The sequence below is a fragment of the Buteo buteo genome, chromosome 5 (genome assembly GCF_964188355.1).
Source record: "Buteo buteo chromosome 5, bButBut1.hap1.1, whole genome shotgun sequence".
Classification (NCBI taxonomy): domain Eukaryota; kingdom Metazoa; phylum Chordata; class Aves; order Accipitriformes; family Accipitridae; genus Buteo; species Buteo buteo.
This window is the reverse complement of record NC_134175.1, coordinates 27,785,466-27,803,640: the sequence shown is the minus strand read 5'-3', so window position 1 is coordinate 27,803,640 and position 18,175 is coordinate 27,785,466. Positions and strand designations below refer to the sequence as shown.

At 38.4% G+C, this 18,175-nt stretch overlaps 1 protein-coding gene across 8 annotated transcripts in view; it reads right to left on the bottom strand.

Annotated features, from left to right (window-relative positions):
- The window catches only part of CCDC141 (coiled-coil domain containing 141), a 114,975-nt gene extending 101,673 nt beyond the window's left edge, over nucleotides 1-13,302 (bottom strand). For 3 of the 8 annotated variants that reach the window (XR_012650462.1, XM_075028339.1, XM_075028343.1), the window contains exons 1-3: nucleotides 13,096-13,302; nucleotides 7,096-7,328; nucleotides 5,352-5,474 (exon numbers count right to left, since the gene is read on the bottom strand). Coding sequence is in view for 7 of the 8 variants with exons in the window: in XM_075028339.1 (XP_074884440.1) it covers nucleotides 5,352-5,474; nucleotides 7,096-7,197 (225 nt within the window). In the remaining variant the exon portion in view is untranslated. Of the gene's footprint in view, nucleotides 1-5,351; nucleotides 5,475-7,095; nucleotides 7,329-9,409; nucleotides 9,425-13,095 lie in introns of those variants that run through there. The other 5 variants (XM_075028334.1, XM_075028336.1, XM_075028337.1 and 2 more) reach the window with 4 other exon arrangements.
- Between the last annotated feature and the right edge of the window lie 4,873 nt (nucleotides 13,303-18,175).

Here is an 18,175-nt window from a genome sequence, read left to right as displayed (position 1 = left end):
ATAATTTGGAGCAATCTTCAGGTTCATGAGCCAAATTAATAACAGTGTTGGTTTTAAACTTACCTTATAGGCTAGATTTATTTATGTTTTGTAGTGGTTCTGCCACAGTCTCTTTTATGATAAAAACCAGAGCTTTGGAAGCAAACCAAGAATGCTGCTGTTTGTCTTAGTGGGGATTTTAACATTGTCATAGCCAAAAGCATGGCAACACACACGCACACACAGTCTTTTTTTTTTTAGAATAATCCAGAAAGCTTTAACATTGGGAGATTCAAACACTAAGACATGTTAACTCCACTTAGGGCTTCTGTTGGAAACAGCTGAATTACAGAGAACAGAAAAAAGGCAAAGAAAGGTGTATGCACAATGCAATCAATATAAGTTTACCTCCTGGAAGCTTTGTCTCTCAAATTTTTCTGGTTTTGATTCTTCTCACTTTTTTTGAAATTGTAAAGAATGAGATATCAACATACATATACCTACATTTACATTTCCACAACATATAAAGCTGTTGAAGGTTATGTAAACAAGAATGGGGCAAATGTTGGGAAGGACACTTGTGTGAAATCACAGAAGTTAATGTTTTCAACAAAACTGTTACTGCTGATATGGTCTAATTTAGCAAAACAGAATGTTAACTGTTTAGAATCAGAACATATTAGTTGAGACTACTGAAAGGTCAAATCACAAAGAGAAAGGGCTGCGATTCCAAACCTGAAAATATTTATGTTTAATTCTTAACCCTGTTCAAAAGAAACATTTTATTTCAGTTCATGGAACCGGCAATAATGAATACATTGTAAGTGTTGGCAGCATCTAGACCTATCAAATAAATTCATCAATTATAAAAGAATATGTAATTCTTTAACACAGACACCAAATCTATGACCAAAGGAAAACAAATCTGTAAGTTTGCCTAGAACAAATGACAAGCATATACAAAATTTCCTGATCAATTAGGCATCATTGAACAAGATTAAGAAACTGAACTACAGTTTACCTCTTAAATTACTGTTGCAAAACAGGTTTCATTAATCTTCCAGGCTACTAGCAGTCAGTATGACAATTCAACAAAAAACAAATAGAATAATTTTCTCTATAAAGGACATTAATATTATACATATAAGTGAAATTTCAAGAGCACTGCTTTTTATTAAAATAGTAGAATGTTCCCAATGCCCAAATTCAATGGAACAAATTTAAATCAGTAATGAGTAAGATAGAGTACATTCTATCAAAGGAAACTATTTCAGATGTTTTTTCCTAATGCCCTGAAGTACACACACCAGTTTTTATCACAATAATTCTCAACATTAAAAGCAGTAAAGAAATGTTCTAAAAATTACTGCTTTCTCATTCAACAAGTCTGTTCCTATTATCCTTTAAAGTACTATCTGCCTTGTTGAGTGTCATACTGGTTGTTTAGGGTTTTTTAACTCCTGTTAACATTGCTGAGTCAAAAACAATTCCCTGGAGTAGTGAGCTGGATTACATGCCTTTTCCTCTAGCATCAGAAGTACTATAATCTGATCACTGGTCACTGTGCCAAATTTTGTCCTTACTTACACCTGTGACTCCTTAATGTATGAAGTCGATGAAAGAATTTGGCCTGAATATTTTCATTATAACTTACAATACCTATACTAGGATAAGAATAATGAAGCTAAAAATAAAAAATATGATCAAAACCCAGAATATGTTTGCAAAATAACATGGTGTAATACCAGCATGGTCAACGATTCCATAAATTATGTTCTAAAAGTCCATAGGTTCTTCAGCACTGATTCCAAAGTTGTATTTAGTATTAATCTTCTAATTCTTCCCTTAAGCAGGACTAGTTTCACATTCAAATCATTGCTGGTTCAGGAATTTGTGCCCGTCCTGCACAAATGCTTAACTTTGAATTGGATTGAACTAATCAGGAAAGTTAAGCATATGTGTATCCAGTACTGGTATCTGTCAGGAAACATGATTTATTTTGCACTTTTTAAATACAACAATAAAATTTCACAATATACAAAATTGTATCTATTTCCTGGGGATCCAAGTGGGGAAATTCTTAATTATACTGTTTTCTACTTGTAAGCCATCTCTAGCATTAAAATTAAAAAACATAATGATCCCATCCTCACTTCTTTTTAAAGAAGCACAGTAGAAAAAAAAACCCACAACTTTTTTTCTCCTCTTGCTATAATATAACTTTCTAATCTTCTTACTTTGTAAAGTTACAGACTGATAAAAAACAAATGGGGTTAATATGGTATTTGGCAACTCTTCAGATTCATACAAGTTTAATCACTGAAGCAATTCAGATCATGATCGACAAATATTAACTGTAATAAATACCCTATTTTGAACTAAAAGATCTTTTTTTGATGGATATTCATAATTTATTTTATGGAAGCCATCATTTTCATATATATGCTGTTCTAACAACATACATCTGATTTGCTATATGCCTTATTTGCATTAATACAGTTCCATATAAGTGTTTTAAAAAGATACGTAAACCTGAAATAAAATATCACAATGTTGCCACATAACTGGAACAAGTTTTACTTGTCCACAGGACCTTAGTTTCATCTGTACCTTTTCTTAGACTATTTATAATGCATTCAAAATGCCAAGATCTAATTAATAGCAGAAATAAATACATCATAAGCTGCCATAGACTATCATTGATAGAGTCAGTTGGAATGAGATAGTCACTGAAAAGAATAACTTGTAGCTGATATGGAAGAATTAAAAACTGCACCAGATAAAACCACAGCTGGGAGAATGTTCATATATTTGTATAATTAGTCATTGTTAAAATTTTCAAAATTATGTTGCTCACTGAGAGTAAAAGATCAAATAGAATTGCATATACTGGATACTATCAAAACAAGGACCATCTAACAACTGCTATTTTGTATCTTTTCAACCCCCCTCCTGCCCATATTTCTAAATTCTTTTTTATCCTCTCATAAGTAACTAAATCTTTGTGTCCATAAATGTGGAAGACTGAAATGTTACTATCTCTTTATCCATCTTCACATAACTAATGCATAACTCATTAACAAATGCTAAGTGGAAAAAATTGCTTCAAAGTCTGAGAATCATTCTTGTAAAAACTTTCAATGAGTGGATTTAGTTACTTCAGACTGAATAATTACTGACAAGCGTTAACAGCTTACTATAAGACAGAAAATGTCATGTCTGAAAAACACACAGTCAGTACAAATTATAATGAACTTGCAGCTCTTAAATTATTGAGGAAAAAATAGTCATTTTGAACTTAACCCTTTTATAGAATGTTCATTAATCAATGCTGAATTTTGCAAGGACTGCAGGTATAAAACATGAAATAATGAGTATTTGCTCCTGATATATTTGGATGACAAGCATTCTTTGACAGTTTATGCATAATAAATTTTCTGATCTGATATAATCTATTAAGCTTTGGGGATCCAAATAAGGATCAGTCACCTAGGTTCAAGCAGTCAGTCACAAGGCCTCACAAATAGGAGTGAAAAATTTTAGTATTTTCATCAATATTAACTAAAATGTTTGTGATTATTTTATTATTTTACTATTTATTGTGAGCAGAAAACCAGGTAAACTCTGCTAAACAAAAACCAAACTTAAGGTTCCATGTGTCTAGACTAATAGGAATAGAAAGGCAAATGTTTGAATGAGCATCAAAGAGCATGAAATGCTTTTGGATTATTCAACCTTTTCACTATTTAAGTAGCCTTTTAATGAAAAGAAACGTACCCCAAACTTAATTTTAGTTTAAAGATTTTAAACCAAAAATGGAATAGAAGCTTGGGGATGCATCTAGAGATTTCATATATCACACTTCCTTCCCCCCCCCCCCCCCCCCCCCCCCGTTTTCTTTAATATAATGATTTCAGTTGGAGTCTATGGAGAGGACTTAATTGTTTTACTGTGCTTGTTCATGTCCTCACAAGTTTTCAGTAACACCTACAAGCTCTCTCTTAGAACAATATATTATTTTCCTCCCCTTAGCAAACAATGTTTAATATAAATACATAACACTTTAAGGTTTGACTTCATAGTAAAATGTTATTTGAACTTTTGTTTTTCTTTTAAAGATTGGAATTATTATGTTTTCTTTTTCCACTCTTTAAAATTTATTTTTTTACAATTAGGAGACAAAACTCAGCTTCTTCCTGTTGTCCCTGTGTAAGAACTCAGCTAATTCTGAATTGTTCAAACAGGATACAGCAGCTTGTTCCAAGAATGTCTGAGTGTAGCACTGATGGCAATAAAGATGAGGCACTTGCATAAGTAAAGATAGCAGAGCCACCCTCTGGGTTTTGGGTGGGTTTTTTTGGTTTGCGATGGCTTGGGTTTTTTTGTAATGCTATTCTTCATATTATTCAAAATCCACATTATGCACCATATTAGATTAAATTCTCTATATACTGTATTCAACTAGATCACATACATTTGAGGTTTATGACTGGGGAAGAACATACTCTCTAGTATTAAATCAAATGCACTTGATCCTATCCAGATCATGTTTGTTCTTTCAGATCTGAATTGTATGTAATCACAAAAAAATAAAACAGTTGGAATCTATAAAAATAAGTTGCTGTGCACAGCTCCAAAATTTTAGAGGAGTTTATTTGTCTACAGATATAAAGTCAATCTGCCCTATCAAAACATGAAAACAAAATTTCTTCTTAGGTGCCTTTAGACTCTTCTTAGTGTTAAACATCCACATTTAAAATAATTCAGCTTTTTCAAGCAAGCATGTGACTCTGTGTCCAAATGCCCCTGTTGTTATAACCTGCTCTCAAGAATGCTAAAATCTGATTTTAGGTCTGTTACTTAGCTAAAATCTTCCTAGCTCAAGACAAGAATATTTAATGTTACAATATCATTCTTACTGTAACTTAGATTGATTAAAACTCAATAAAAACATGCCTGGAATATCTACTTCACACTTATGAAGAGCTTGCTTGTGTTTACAGCTGTTCTAAAGTAATCAAACTTTTCATAAGACTGGAGAATAAAATAAAAAAAAATGACATTCTGTTATATTTAGCAGTTACGGAGGTCTATAGGAATTTTTCACCTGACATGACAGTAATGTATAAAGTGGAAAAAACAGTGCATCTTTGTTGCTGTTGTCAGAAAATACTAATTAACACTGAGTGTATTTTTCCAGTGCAGAGGCCTAACTTTGATCTCTTACACTGACAAAGGCTGAAAGTATTTTTTTCTATGGGCAGTTCAATCTAGCAACCACATCCCAACAGGAGGCCCAGGCAGCTATGTCAACTGTTGTACCTGAACTAGAATGACTAGATGCATTTTTGTGTGGTCCTATCACATCTTACCTTAAGTTTAGCTAGGAGGAATTCGTGATCCTGCAGTAGTTTTTTAGTCTCATCTTGATTGCTGCCAATTTCTAATAAATTCGGTGTTGATTCAGCCAGCTGAAGCTTCACCCATTTTCCACACTGTAATAAGTAAACAATTACAGTCTTCAGAAAACACAAGCTTTCCTTCATTTATTTACTCACACAGACTCTCAGGTCACATATACTTCCCACGGTCATGGGAGCACAGGGACCTATAAACGTGTACTCAATTGCAGAATGAAGACACAGAGGATACAATAGAAACTTCACCTCATTTGAAACAAGTATCAAAATCCAATACTCTAGTCTTATCCAATAGCTACTGTGATTTTGGTTTTGCCTGTGAAGAGTAAGATTATCACAGTGATCCGAAAAGGTTTCTCCAACTCATCTCCCCTTTCAGCTGAAGATTGCATAAATAGTTAAGGAAACTTGGTGGGTGGTGGTGTGGGCAGAAGGTACAAATATATTCCAGCAGATGCAAAGACCATAACCCCAAATCTTATTTCTATCACGCAGATCCAACACACCTGTATACTGAACATATACAGGGAGAGATTGCACAACTAGCAGCAGGGACACTTAGTAGCCTTTGGAATAAGAGCCCAAACAGCAATCTCCCTTTGTCTCCTGGAGGATACACAAAGAAAGGAAGCTTGACAGCAATGCATAGCTAATTCTTTCCTCCCTGTGTTGCGGAACTGCTACAGCCTGAGAAGTGTGACTTGGCGAGGATGGTGATAAGGAACAAAGCAGCGATGTCACTGGAGGCTAGTGTGGTTCCCACAGCATGCAGGGGAAAAATAAATGTCTTCGCCCTAAACTTAAGTCTCCTTGCAACAAGATTACTCCCCTGTGGTGGCAGACAGAGTCTCCCAGGAAGGGTGAGAACTGATAGGAGAGAACCTTCGCACGGCACAGCTGAGGTAACCCCATCCTGAATAATCACCCTAATTTGGTGACAGCCCAACTCACTATCACCTTATTCTGCATTACAAAGTCTAGTGGCTGAGGCTAGCACGTATTCCAAGTTGCCTGGAGAACGAAGACTCAAACTGCCAATAAATTCCAGCTGGGATTCAGTACCCAGGCATCCAGCTTTACTCCCCATGCCAAATTTTGTGCAAGCTGTAGGTGCAGATTCTAGCTCACAGAACAGGCCTTTAGGTGCTTATAAGCGCAACTATATACACATAAGGGCTTCTGCTAAAATACATGGGAATATGAATTCAGCGCTTTCAAAAATAACCACTCATTATCAGGTTTAGGCTTTTTTTTCCCCCAGCAAATACTTCAAAAAAAGACACATGATCTGCATTTATGGAGTTGGTAGACTACTTATTATGTAAAATTATTGCTGAGTATAGTTTAAAAATAACTCTTGAGGAGTCTCAACTACAATTAAAGGTAACATCAGGCTAATTAACACATTTTCATGGCACTCTGCATTTATCTCTTTTTAAAAAGAGTAAGAGGAATTCCTTGCCTCTAAAAGCGTACATATTTTGGCCAGATTATTCATTCTATTTGAAAAAAAGAAAGAAACCTGAACAGACACAAGTGTTAACTTCCAAGGAAGCTCTATTAAATACTAACTGATTGAATGACCTTGCCTTATCATTTTACGCTAACTATTCATTTGCACAGAACATTTAAAAGAAGTGGTAATCACTGAGTAGCAGAAAGCCAACCACACACATGCTAGCAGTTGCTGCCTTACCTTAAGTACAGCTATAACAATACTGGCATCCCCAGCTTGAACAGCAACAGAACTGACTGTTGTTGTAGAAAGCTTCTGCTCCGAACTGGCTTCATTTGACATGGTGTTTCAAAATGGGACTTCATACATTAAAGCAGACTTGAAAAGCTCTTGCAAGGTTCACTGTTCATTTCAGAAAACAACAGAGTTGCTTGGATTCATTCAGTGAAACAGCTCAGCTAACACTGATTAGTCTGCCAAAAGGAAAGAACAGGAGGTTAAAAATAGACAACTCCTTTGACTTTATCATTCTTGAGAGAGATTTGACACACCCCTAGTTTGGTAGCATTAAGCTGCCTGTTCTTTTTTGTCACCATCTGAAGTGTGAAGGGCTTCTTCCATGAACATCCAAAGGAAAAGAGATTCTCAAATTAAAATAGCTAGAAAAAAAATTTATTGTTGAGTCTGTAAAAACCCAGTGCTTTGAGGTTTCAAAACATGCAACTGTACAATCTACATTTTCACATTCTACAAGTAAAATATTTTCTCATTTACTAGTTACTGAATATATTTGCTCAACATAATTCTACCATTAGGTCCAAAAATATTTAAAAGTATAGTGACCTTAACAACCAGAGAAGGAAACCAAGTGCTTTGTGTGAATTCTTAAGGAGTGTTTTATTCCTGCCTATGATTAAGATAATTTACCTGCTTTTCAGTTTAATCATAAATTGTTTCTATAGTCTTCATTTTGTTCTAAATGAGCATAAGGAAGACCTCTCTAATAATTGTTTAAACTCCACTTAAGTTTTTTATTCAGTGCAGAGAAATTAATAGACACGTTTAAATCACAGTATTGGTTTGGCATATTAATTCTATTGCCAGAAGTCCAGAGCGTGCCACAAGTACCCTACAGTAGGAGACAGCAGCTGCTGGGTTTCCTTCCACTCAACAGCTGAGAAAGTGACACTGGTGTTTAGGTTTGCAGGTCACTCTGGAAACACAATTCCACCCAAGAAACTACATGCATAACTCTCCTCTAAGCATCTGCTTGCTTGATTTGTTTAAGAACATATAACATTTACATACATTTTTATATAAACTGGTTTTGCTACTTGCAAACTAGAACAGACGCACCTACAATGAAACCAAGATCTGGAAGAAAATTCTAAAATACTTTGGACTGGAAGAAACTTAGATTAGTTACAGGGAATTTGAATGGATGTGTCAAGGTCTGGTATTTTTTGTTTGTTTGTTCATTTCCCTCCCCCTCCAATTGTTGGCAGATTATAAACTTAATCTGATCCCCATCTTCAAACCATGAGTTTCAAATGGGGTATCCAGAAGTGCATTGTAGTGGTTTGTATTGATCTAGATTGGCTTGGCAAATCAAAACAATTTTTCCATCCCTTGTGCCAAATCAGAACCATGAACCCTCAAGCAGCCAACAAGGGAACAGATGTCATATAGTTTTCTGAAACTCCTTGTAACATCTGTGAGAGGCCCACAGAGCCCCAACACTGAAACGTTATCTAGATACGCATCAGACTCATGTGGGTATTCGTGTAATAGGTATGGCAGAAAACATTTGAAATTTAATGGTCACACAAAAACTGGAGTGTGGAAGTCCTGAAGAAAATCTCAAAACTGAAATAGAGCGCCCTATTTTGATTTGAATAGAAGATAGATCCATTGTATAAAACTTGCTAAATAGTCAAGATGTCCAAAAAACATTCCAGAAGACAAGTGACACTGGATTTTTCACCCTGCAAGCAGGACTTGACTCCCGGAAAAACTGATTGGAAAAAAACAGCCTGACCTCGTTAGTCTTATAAAAGGCATTAAAAACCAATATTGGTGCTATGTAAAAGTGTGTTCTTGAGTTTTTATTCTCTCAGAAGCACATTTTAAGTGTACTTTTTCATGGCATAAGTTGCGCCAACCCATCATCTCACTAGGGTAGCCAGACATAAGAGCTGTTTTTCACTCAGGTTAAATGAGGAATCATTTTTCATAGTGCTGACAGCTGGAAATCATGGAAAAACACCACACTCAAGAATTTGACCATAAGCAAGATTGGCAGCAGCTGAGCCTAATGATTCAGAATATCTGATAAGAAATGCATGGATATTGTATTTATTTGGCTTACGCTAAGCATAGAAGATAGAGACAGGGAAACATCAGAGTAGCAGGCAGAGAAAAGGTAACAAGGAATCAGAAAAGATCTTATAGCACAACTTTGGGAGAAAAAACTGAGAATTTTGGCATTCCATTTCAGCTGTGTCCAGGGAAACAAAATTTAACAAGCATGCCTTTCTCAGTCTTGTTTACTTACATATCTGTTATCTGTTCCTCTGTCTGAAATAAACAAACAAAAACCCTGCTAGAAGCCAGAAGCAGGCAGGCTATCTGCGTAAGTAGAGAGAAATATTTTCCCTTTGCTTGTGCTGTGTGAAAGACAAGAGTAAGAATGACAAGAGGAAACTAGCATTCACCAGCTGTCCATGAGAAACAACAAAACTGAACAAAAGAACAAAGGAAACAATCTCAGGAAAACAGAAAAGAAGATCAAGTCTCTCTAGTGTAAATAATGTCAGGTATTATCTGTAATAATGGTATGTAAAAAGGATTTGAGAGGTAAATGTGATAAAACTCACTTCATTTTCAACATGGAGCATGTCTTATCAGCAGCTTTTTCTCATGTGTGGCAAGGGAAGTACGCTAATCACAGTTTTGACAGTTATGCATAGGAAAAGGGCCTATCTTTCTTGGAGGTAAGTTGCTTTTTGTTCAGAGCTTTGGACCTGTCATTGCACTATGAAAATGCCTCTGGGGGAGACACAGTTCACTCCCTGCAGCCTCAAAGATGTGAGGTCCTTCACTTCAACTGGTTTGTAAATGTAACAGGTCTCCTTTCATTTCCTTGTCTCACGCCTGGGAGAGCAGGTGTACACAGCAAGGGAGGGAAGGAGAACAAGGGAAGGAAGCACGCCTCAAACCTATGGGGTTTGTGTGCCTTGGAAAAGGGTACATAAACACTGCTTCCCTCTGGCAGCCCCACCTGAATGAGTGACAAAAGATGTCAGACCTCTCCAAGTCTCTGGTTGCTGCTTTTTACTGGCTCCTACCATCTTACCTTTTGAGTAGGCAGCATTTTCGGGTATCGTCAGGAATGACGGCACGAAGGCATGAAAGCAAGCAGTTTGTAAGTCTCCCCAGGTTCATAAAGAGGGGACTGTGCAGCCATGGAGGTCACATACAAGGGCGAGGGCTGAGCAGGAGGTAGGTATTTCTCCTAGAAGAGGCTCCTCTTTACCCTACTCCGGTTGAGTAAGTTTCTAGGATGACAACCCGGTTGAAATCCTAACCAAGTTTTATCATTCCTAAAAACCAAAACCAAGTGTGACAAAAACCATCCCAGCACCAACAGCCATCAGGGGAGGAAGGCAGAAAACAGAGATGCCTCTTCCCAGAGGTCAAAAAGTACGTGAACGGCACGTACGCAACAGTAACTTGTAATACCATCTCCTTCGTAACACTTAATTAGAAAGAAGTGTTGCTTACAGAGAACCGCACTATGAAGACTGCCAGAAAACAGAAGGAAACCGAGGCGCTTGCAGACATTGCCCTTTTACTCAGGGCCAGAGAGGCAGGACAAGTGGGGGCCAGGCACAAACGAACCGCCTAGCGCCCAGAGGCAGAGCAAGGAACAGCACAAGCTACTCCGCTGCCCCAGCAGCCCTGTGAGACTCAGACACAGCCCACAGCCCACGGATGTTTGTCCTCCCACGACCCCCGGACCACCCAGGGGAGAAGGGCAGCCCAGCCTCACTCCCCTCATGAGCATGAGGAGTTTCCACTGCCAAAGTTACCAAGGCAGGGCAGGTACACCAAGAGGGGAGGAAAGTCCCCCCCCACTCCCAAAAGCGAGGTTATTGTTATCTGCAAGAGGGAGGGAAAGGGCCAGCCAGGGTAAATGAGATTAATTTCAGGTAGGTAACAGCTGAAGCACAGGCGGAAACCATTTCCCTGTCAGCTTAGAGTCCATGAACTTAAGACAAGGCAGCCTTAAAATAGCCCAGGACCCTAGTGGCCCCCAAAAGAGGGTTGTGCTGTCTTTGCCAGCACAGAAGTCTCAGTATAGTGCAAGGAAACAGCTGTGAAAGAGTGCCCAAGGGGTAAAAGACACTCTGCTTCCACCCAGCAAAAAACGGTAAGAACAAACCGTGGTCTGTGTTGCCTGGACTAATGTTTGATAGTTCCCAGATTCATTTTAATTAAAAACTTACAAGTATAATGAAGCATTATAGCTTGTATCTTCCCATTCTTCCTGTGCATCACCCTAACAAAAACCTTTCTACTCTTGCTCCTTCATCACCAGTCCTGAAGACACTTTATACCACCACAAGAAAACAGCACGAAGAGAGAAAGCTACCCAAAAAGCATTGTCACATGAAGCAGAGAAAAGACCAAAACCAAAGGTATCCTCGTTCATCCCTGTCACGCTGAATATGTCTCCGTGAAAGAAAAAACCCAACACTGCTAACGGTAAAGCCAACAGCGTATCAGAGATCAAGAAACCGGCAAACAGTTTTAACATTGCTAGTTCAGTGCAATGATAACAGCAGAATCGCTCTTTGTTTGCTTCCAAGGACAACAACATTTAAAAAAGAACCCGTACAGTAAACAGACCTGGGAAGCGATGACACCTGATACAGTTCAGTCCACTGCTCGTTAATTTTTCATGTCCCACTCTTTCATCCCAAAGCATTCTCTTCCCTATATCCCTCTTTTTAGATCCTAGAGGACTTCTACAAAGTATACGTGCTATTTGTACCTAGCACTTGTCAAAATAGTACCTAAATCCCTACTATTTATTAAACGATAGAAGAGATCCACCAAATTTAACTAGGTCTTACAACCACATGTTATATCACTTCAGCCTCTGCTCTTATTTTAAGAAAGCTCATATAGCCTTTAAATTTAGAACTCCAGTTTCTAAATGTTATATAAACAGAGACCATTCTTTCTAGCATTTTTTATTTAAAGAATTGTCTTCCTGTTCGTTACCTGGCTCATATACAGGGTAAAGAGGAATGCTGACACATAGGGACTGCTTACATTTTTATTCCCTACGCATCATGTTACTTTAATTCCTGAAGCGTGTATGATCACCCTGTTTGTTTTCAAATATATAGGAGGAATAAGTCAAACTTGGTGGTAACCTGCTCATCTGATCTGCTTTCTTCTTATCTTGTTATCTTAGCACATGACTCAAGATGGGCAGCATAGAGAACTGAGGTGTTGGGAAATCTACTCAAGAACCCCTGCAGCAAAACAAATTTCTTGTTCTGAGAATGAGTTAAAACATTAATGCTTTCAGAAAGAACCTCCTTTCCTTGTTAAATGGAACAGTGTACAAAAAATTTATTTCTTTAGATTCTTTACTTGCAGATAAGCTTGAGGAGGTTTCACACAACAACAAACTGAGGAAGAGGACAAAAAGCACCTTAGGGAAAGGAAGAGAAAGAGAGGGAGAGAGGAGCACAGGTCCCTGCGATAATTCTGGAGCCACTGGCAGCTCTGATTAACAGATGTACCTCTAAGCCAATTCAGCTGAACAGATGTCTCCAAATCCAAAAACATTAATTACTTGGTATAATTTTTCTTTCCAAGTTTAATTTTATTTTGCTGTCACAGCCAATAAAAAACACAAGTTGGATTTATACCTTTCCTTAAAGTGACAGCTACAGGAAAGACTGAAAAAAGTGATTTGATGACTATACAAGTGTAAATATAATAGCAAAATATAAACAACGAAAATTTTAACTGTTGAATGGGGTGAAAAGATTAAACAAAACAGAAAACAATACACAAGCGTGAAGGGCAAAGTGATCACATCACATTCTCTCTCACATCCTGGGTGAAGAGACCACCATGTCCTCTTAAGTTTACTGAAGAAATGGCAGAGAGGCTATCTCCACTTCAGTTTCCTCAGAATCAGCTGGAGAGTGGACTTACCCCATCAGCGCCCCGGGGGGAGCTCAACATTTCTGTCTCACTGGGTGTTGTCCAAAACAAATGCTGCACAGCCTATGGAGCTGTGCTCTGATGAATACAGAAGTGAAGCCGTTTTAACAGCTCAGGAGGTGGCACGTACATTACAATTGCAAGCTTGTCAACACGCAAAACGGTGGCCCAGTGCATTCAACTCTGTCAGGAGAACGAAGAGACATTATATAGTTTGTTAGTCCATTGTTCAGGCTCCAGTAGCAGCAGAAAGAGAACAGTTTATTACAGGATTAGTATGTTCCCTCGCCTGTGCATGTGAGGAAAGCCAGCAGGACTTTTGTTATTAAATTCCTTGGGAGCATTTGAAATTCCTTCCTGATGTGGTGTGTTAGCACAGTGGTATATGCACTCTGCACCAAAAATAGATATGAGACAGGCTACGCTTTCTCCCTGTAAAGAAGAAAGATTAAGATGCAGATTGTAGAGTCTCAAGGCAGCTGCAAACTGTCCCACTAATAAGTTAACTACAATGACAGTTTTGCCCCATATCACTAATTTCTGCGTTTAGCTTACATTTACAATTTAACTGTATTGAAAGACTGTTTCCCTTTAATTATTTTTTTAACGTTTATGCATGAATACAGATGCCTGTGTTAAACTTGTGAAATAAAAACATCAGTTAAAAAATCACAAACTCTTCAAAGAGACAGTTACATCAGTGTAACCGGGTTCTTATGATCATCCTTTAAGACCAAAACATCTCTGTTCAATCTTATCAAAAGTAATCAGCCAGCAGTGATACAAGATCAGCATGAGTCATTCATTTAACAGGAGACTAATTAAATAGATACAATCATACTAACCACACCAAAACATTAAAGCTATATTGTTGCTATTGTTTGGAAGAGTTGATTTAAATGGACCCAAATTTCCTATAGCTAAATTTAGAACCAGTTCAGAAGTATGTTATACAGCCACATGTCCAATAGCACATTACTTTAGACATCTGATATTGGGGAGGGTTTATCTAGAAAAGAAAAATTCAGCAGGGGAGTTGAATTTTAAGTGTTAAAGAGCCACAAGACTTTAGAATCCTTTTTTTAAAAAAAGTCATTTATCAGCAAAGTTATAAATAGCAGTGCTTTGTTTTGTTTTAAAAAGATAAGTCCATCATGTATAACTCTGCTACTTGAAGGTTCACACTGCTGAGCATTCCTCTATATATTCTGGTCACACATTTCCCTCTTCCAGATCATGGTACCTCAAACAGCGAGCTGAATTGGGACATACTTGGCAGAGGTTAAAAAGAAGGAAGTACTGAAATATTGCCCCCCCCCCCCCCCCCCCCCCCCGCTTATTTGTCTGAAACTATGTTGTTAAACAGGTGAGGGGTGTGACCACAGCATACTCCCTCACTGTTCCCTGTTTAAGTGACCCTTCACACTCTACGAAGGATGGCACATAACACTTCAGAATTCAAGACCCATGTACGTTTAGGAAGCATAGCCTATAATTAAAAAAAGCTTTTTTTTTTTTCCCCTCAATACTCTTTCAACACTAATTGAAGAGCAGCTAAGATGGATTTACATGCTTCAGAGCCATTGTTTGCCATCCATAGCAAAAACTCCTGCTGTTGTACAATCACCAGGAATAGGTGATTTGTTCCTTGTTCTGGGGCCAGTTGCTCAAACTTCATTTGATCTGAATGCTGCTGTCTGCAGTAGCAGGTGGTTCAGTGCAATAGGAGAGGTTTAATGGGTAGAAACTTGGTACCCAGACTCTTTATATATATCACTGTTCTTCATGCTGCTTCCAAGTGACACCATGATAATCAAGCTGTCTGCATGGCATTGTGTACTATGAGACACCATAGTGGGGAGCAGTAGACTTAATCCCATGGGCAGATCATCTAGAATGAATGTATGCTTATCCTGGTGGACATCTTTTGAGGAAAAACTGAAGCAAAGTGGTTTTTCTGGTACTCCTTTCTACTGGAGTGGCTTTTATTGTGGTCTACCACGCAAAGGAGCTCTGAGCTTGGGAAACTGAGTGCAGGCTGGTGAGATCGTATCATCCTTAGGACAGCATCACCTTTCCTGTGTCTTAGCTGGTGTTTTTGATTTCTTCCAGAACCTGAAAAGTGGGGTTTTTTTCCTCCCTTCTGAGGGGTTGCCACTGGCTCCATAGATCTTTGTTACTGAAAAGATGCCATCTCTGCCTGCTCTCTGCTGCTGGTGTGGACAGGGTAGGCATGAGAGCCTGCAGCTGTTCATTCAGAGAAGTGACAGGAGGAAGGAGAGATTAGAAGTTCTCATTTTTAACACACAGGCTTCAGCTTTTGTTTGAAATACTACTCAGGGATGACAATGCTCTTCCAACCTCGTGATGGGCCATCAGTCCCCTTTGCCCATTTCTTGCTCCAGAGTGTCCTCACAGCTGGACCTCTACAGTTGCAGAAATCGCCCCTTCTCCACACACAAACATGCCAGAAACCAAGATGTTCTCATGCCCTTTCCCATGAGAGGACCAAATGGTCCATGGATCAGGACCTTAAGTAATAGAGAGCTATGTTATCTTGGTGTTCTGCACATTTGGCTCACTTGGGCACCAGGACCAGGTATCCCACACAGCGTAGGACCTGGGCAAGTGCTGTGCAACAGGGAGCTGCTACAGGAAGATTTCTGTCACAGCTCAAGGTCCTGAAGGAATTGATTTCAAAAGCCTAGCAGCCTATGCTGTCAAACCAGAGATGGGTGTCGCTTTTCCACACCACTGCACCCAGTGCAGTAATATCACCAGAAGCCCTCCTTCCCCCAAAGATATGTATAGAAAAATCAGTATCTTTACCTGGCTGTAGTAGGAAAAAACCCAAAAAGTGGTCTGTCAGCATGTCCTTTTTGGATTTTACTGCAGATTCCAGGGACAAGGACCCTGGATCATGTCTGGAGGGTGCACACTCCTTTGGAACCTCCCTCATTGTCATCTCAGGATCTGAAAGCTCACCTTTGCAGCATATTCCTATCTGACAGACTCTTCAGGATCTTTATACAGGGTGTGTGGCTGCAATGCTGTGCCCAAGGTGCAATCATTGTCTTCAAGAACACTGCTTTCACTCCCTTGACTTTAACACAGCATTCCTTCTCTCTTGTTCCCCAGAGCAGTCATGAAAGTAGCAAACCCTCAGGAAAGCCACTGAACTGTTCTGCTGTCTGCTCCAAGCAGCTTCTGGTTCTTCCACCACACAGATTAATGATCAGCCATCTCAGGACCTCAGGTTTCTCCTCTTGGAATTCAGCAGGATGCAGAAGATATAGCTCTCACCATGGAAAAATAGTGTAAAATGGGAGAAAGGACAATTTAAAAAAGGATGATTAGAAAAAGAAGGAATTCAAACAGGGAGATGGAAGACAAAAGACTGGACCAGAGAACAAGGAGAAGTCTTGATGAATGACAAAGTGGAAGCTGAGAGTTGCAGGAATGAATTAGGGACTGACAATCAACAGTAAGTGCAAAGACACACATGGCATTTGTCCCTTTGTAGCAAGAGAACTATGTCAGGGTATTGAAAGAGCTCTGCATTGTTCAAGATCTTGCTACTGATATGTCTGTGTTGGGTATAAGCTGAAACAGCTTGTGGGAAGGTGACACACACATTGGTCGGGAACCTAATGTCACATTAAGTGTCGGATCGTTTTAAATCACATTTGCATCTGAGCTTCCAGATTAGTTTTATTCTAAAGACTAAATTGTGTCTAATAAAACAATGCTCTGAGAGCCTAACTAACATGCAGTGAATGAACACAGTCAGGAGTTCACGTTAAAACTGCAGTATTGCTGCAAAACAAATAACTAAATTGACCATCTGTGACCTTGCTGTCAGTGTTAGACATGCAAGGTATAGGTTCTATCTATGACCCTTTTACAGATACACATTTACCATAGGCCATCAGCATCAGTGCTGATCACACCAATAAACCTGTTTCTCAGATGTATTTTTTCCAAGAGCTTTATCTGTCACAGAGCATCCAGTAACATGTCCGGGATCCTTTTGCCAGGACAAAAGTCTTTTCCTTTGAATTGTGGATTAATTATTTTTTTTTAACCACTTTTTCCAATTTCTCAAGCTAGCTTCTTCTGAAGTATGAGTCTGCTAGCAAACTCCACAGTCACCTGCTTTGATTAAGGATCCCCATTGCTTAATTACCTTAAATTTCACACTTGAAACTAGGTTTGCCCAGTACAATAATCACCATCTTTGTTTGAAAAAGGATACAAATTGAAGTTTAATGATATGGTGGATACAAGATTTTCTGGTATAATTTCCTGTGATCTTCCTCACAGTGTGGAAGACAAAAGGCAGGCAAGCACTATAGTCGAAATTTGCAGTCAGACACAAAGCTACACTGGGGATGCTCTATATATAACGGGATTAGGGGAGGGGGGAGAAAGAAAATGTCAAACCAAGTACAACTGTAAGCTTCTCGCATTTTTAAAATTGCACAGAGGTTCTTGTTTTGTTTTTAACCTTAACACAATTTCAATATTAGAATGCTTGAGGCAGAGTCCTGCAGGATACGCTTTCAGACATCACATTGATTTGCCTGAATGTTATGGCCGAGAACAGTACTGTCTCCTCACTGGCAACAATAACGTTGCGAGAGTAATGAGGTAAAATTCATGTAATGCAAAATAACAACTTTCAAATTAAGGTTTTGACTAGTCACATTAAAAATACACTGACATTTTTACAAAAGGTTTACAGAAGATATCATGGTGTCACTGACTGTGCAGTAGGTTTTGCTCCAGTCTGTTCCTATCCTCTAATTTGCAAACAACCATAAATAAGGGTGTTACTCTTGAGGCATTGTGTCAGGCCCTGAGGTAAAAGGGATGTATATCAAATAAATTTAAAATAATAATAATAGTAATGCTAATGTATTTGCAAATCCTTAATGTTTCATATTTGTCTGGTTTTGCATTGGTTCATTAAAATCATGCAATATGTTTTACAGTACTCTTCAGATTTTAAAAAATAATTTTAAATAATCCTCTTAAATTGCAAGATGGAATATTAGATTCAGATTTTTTT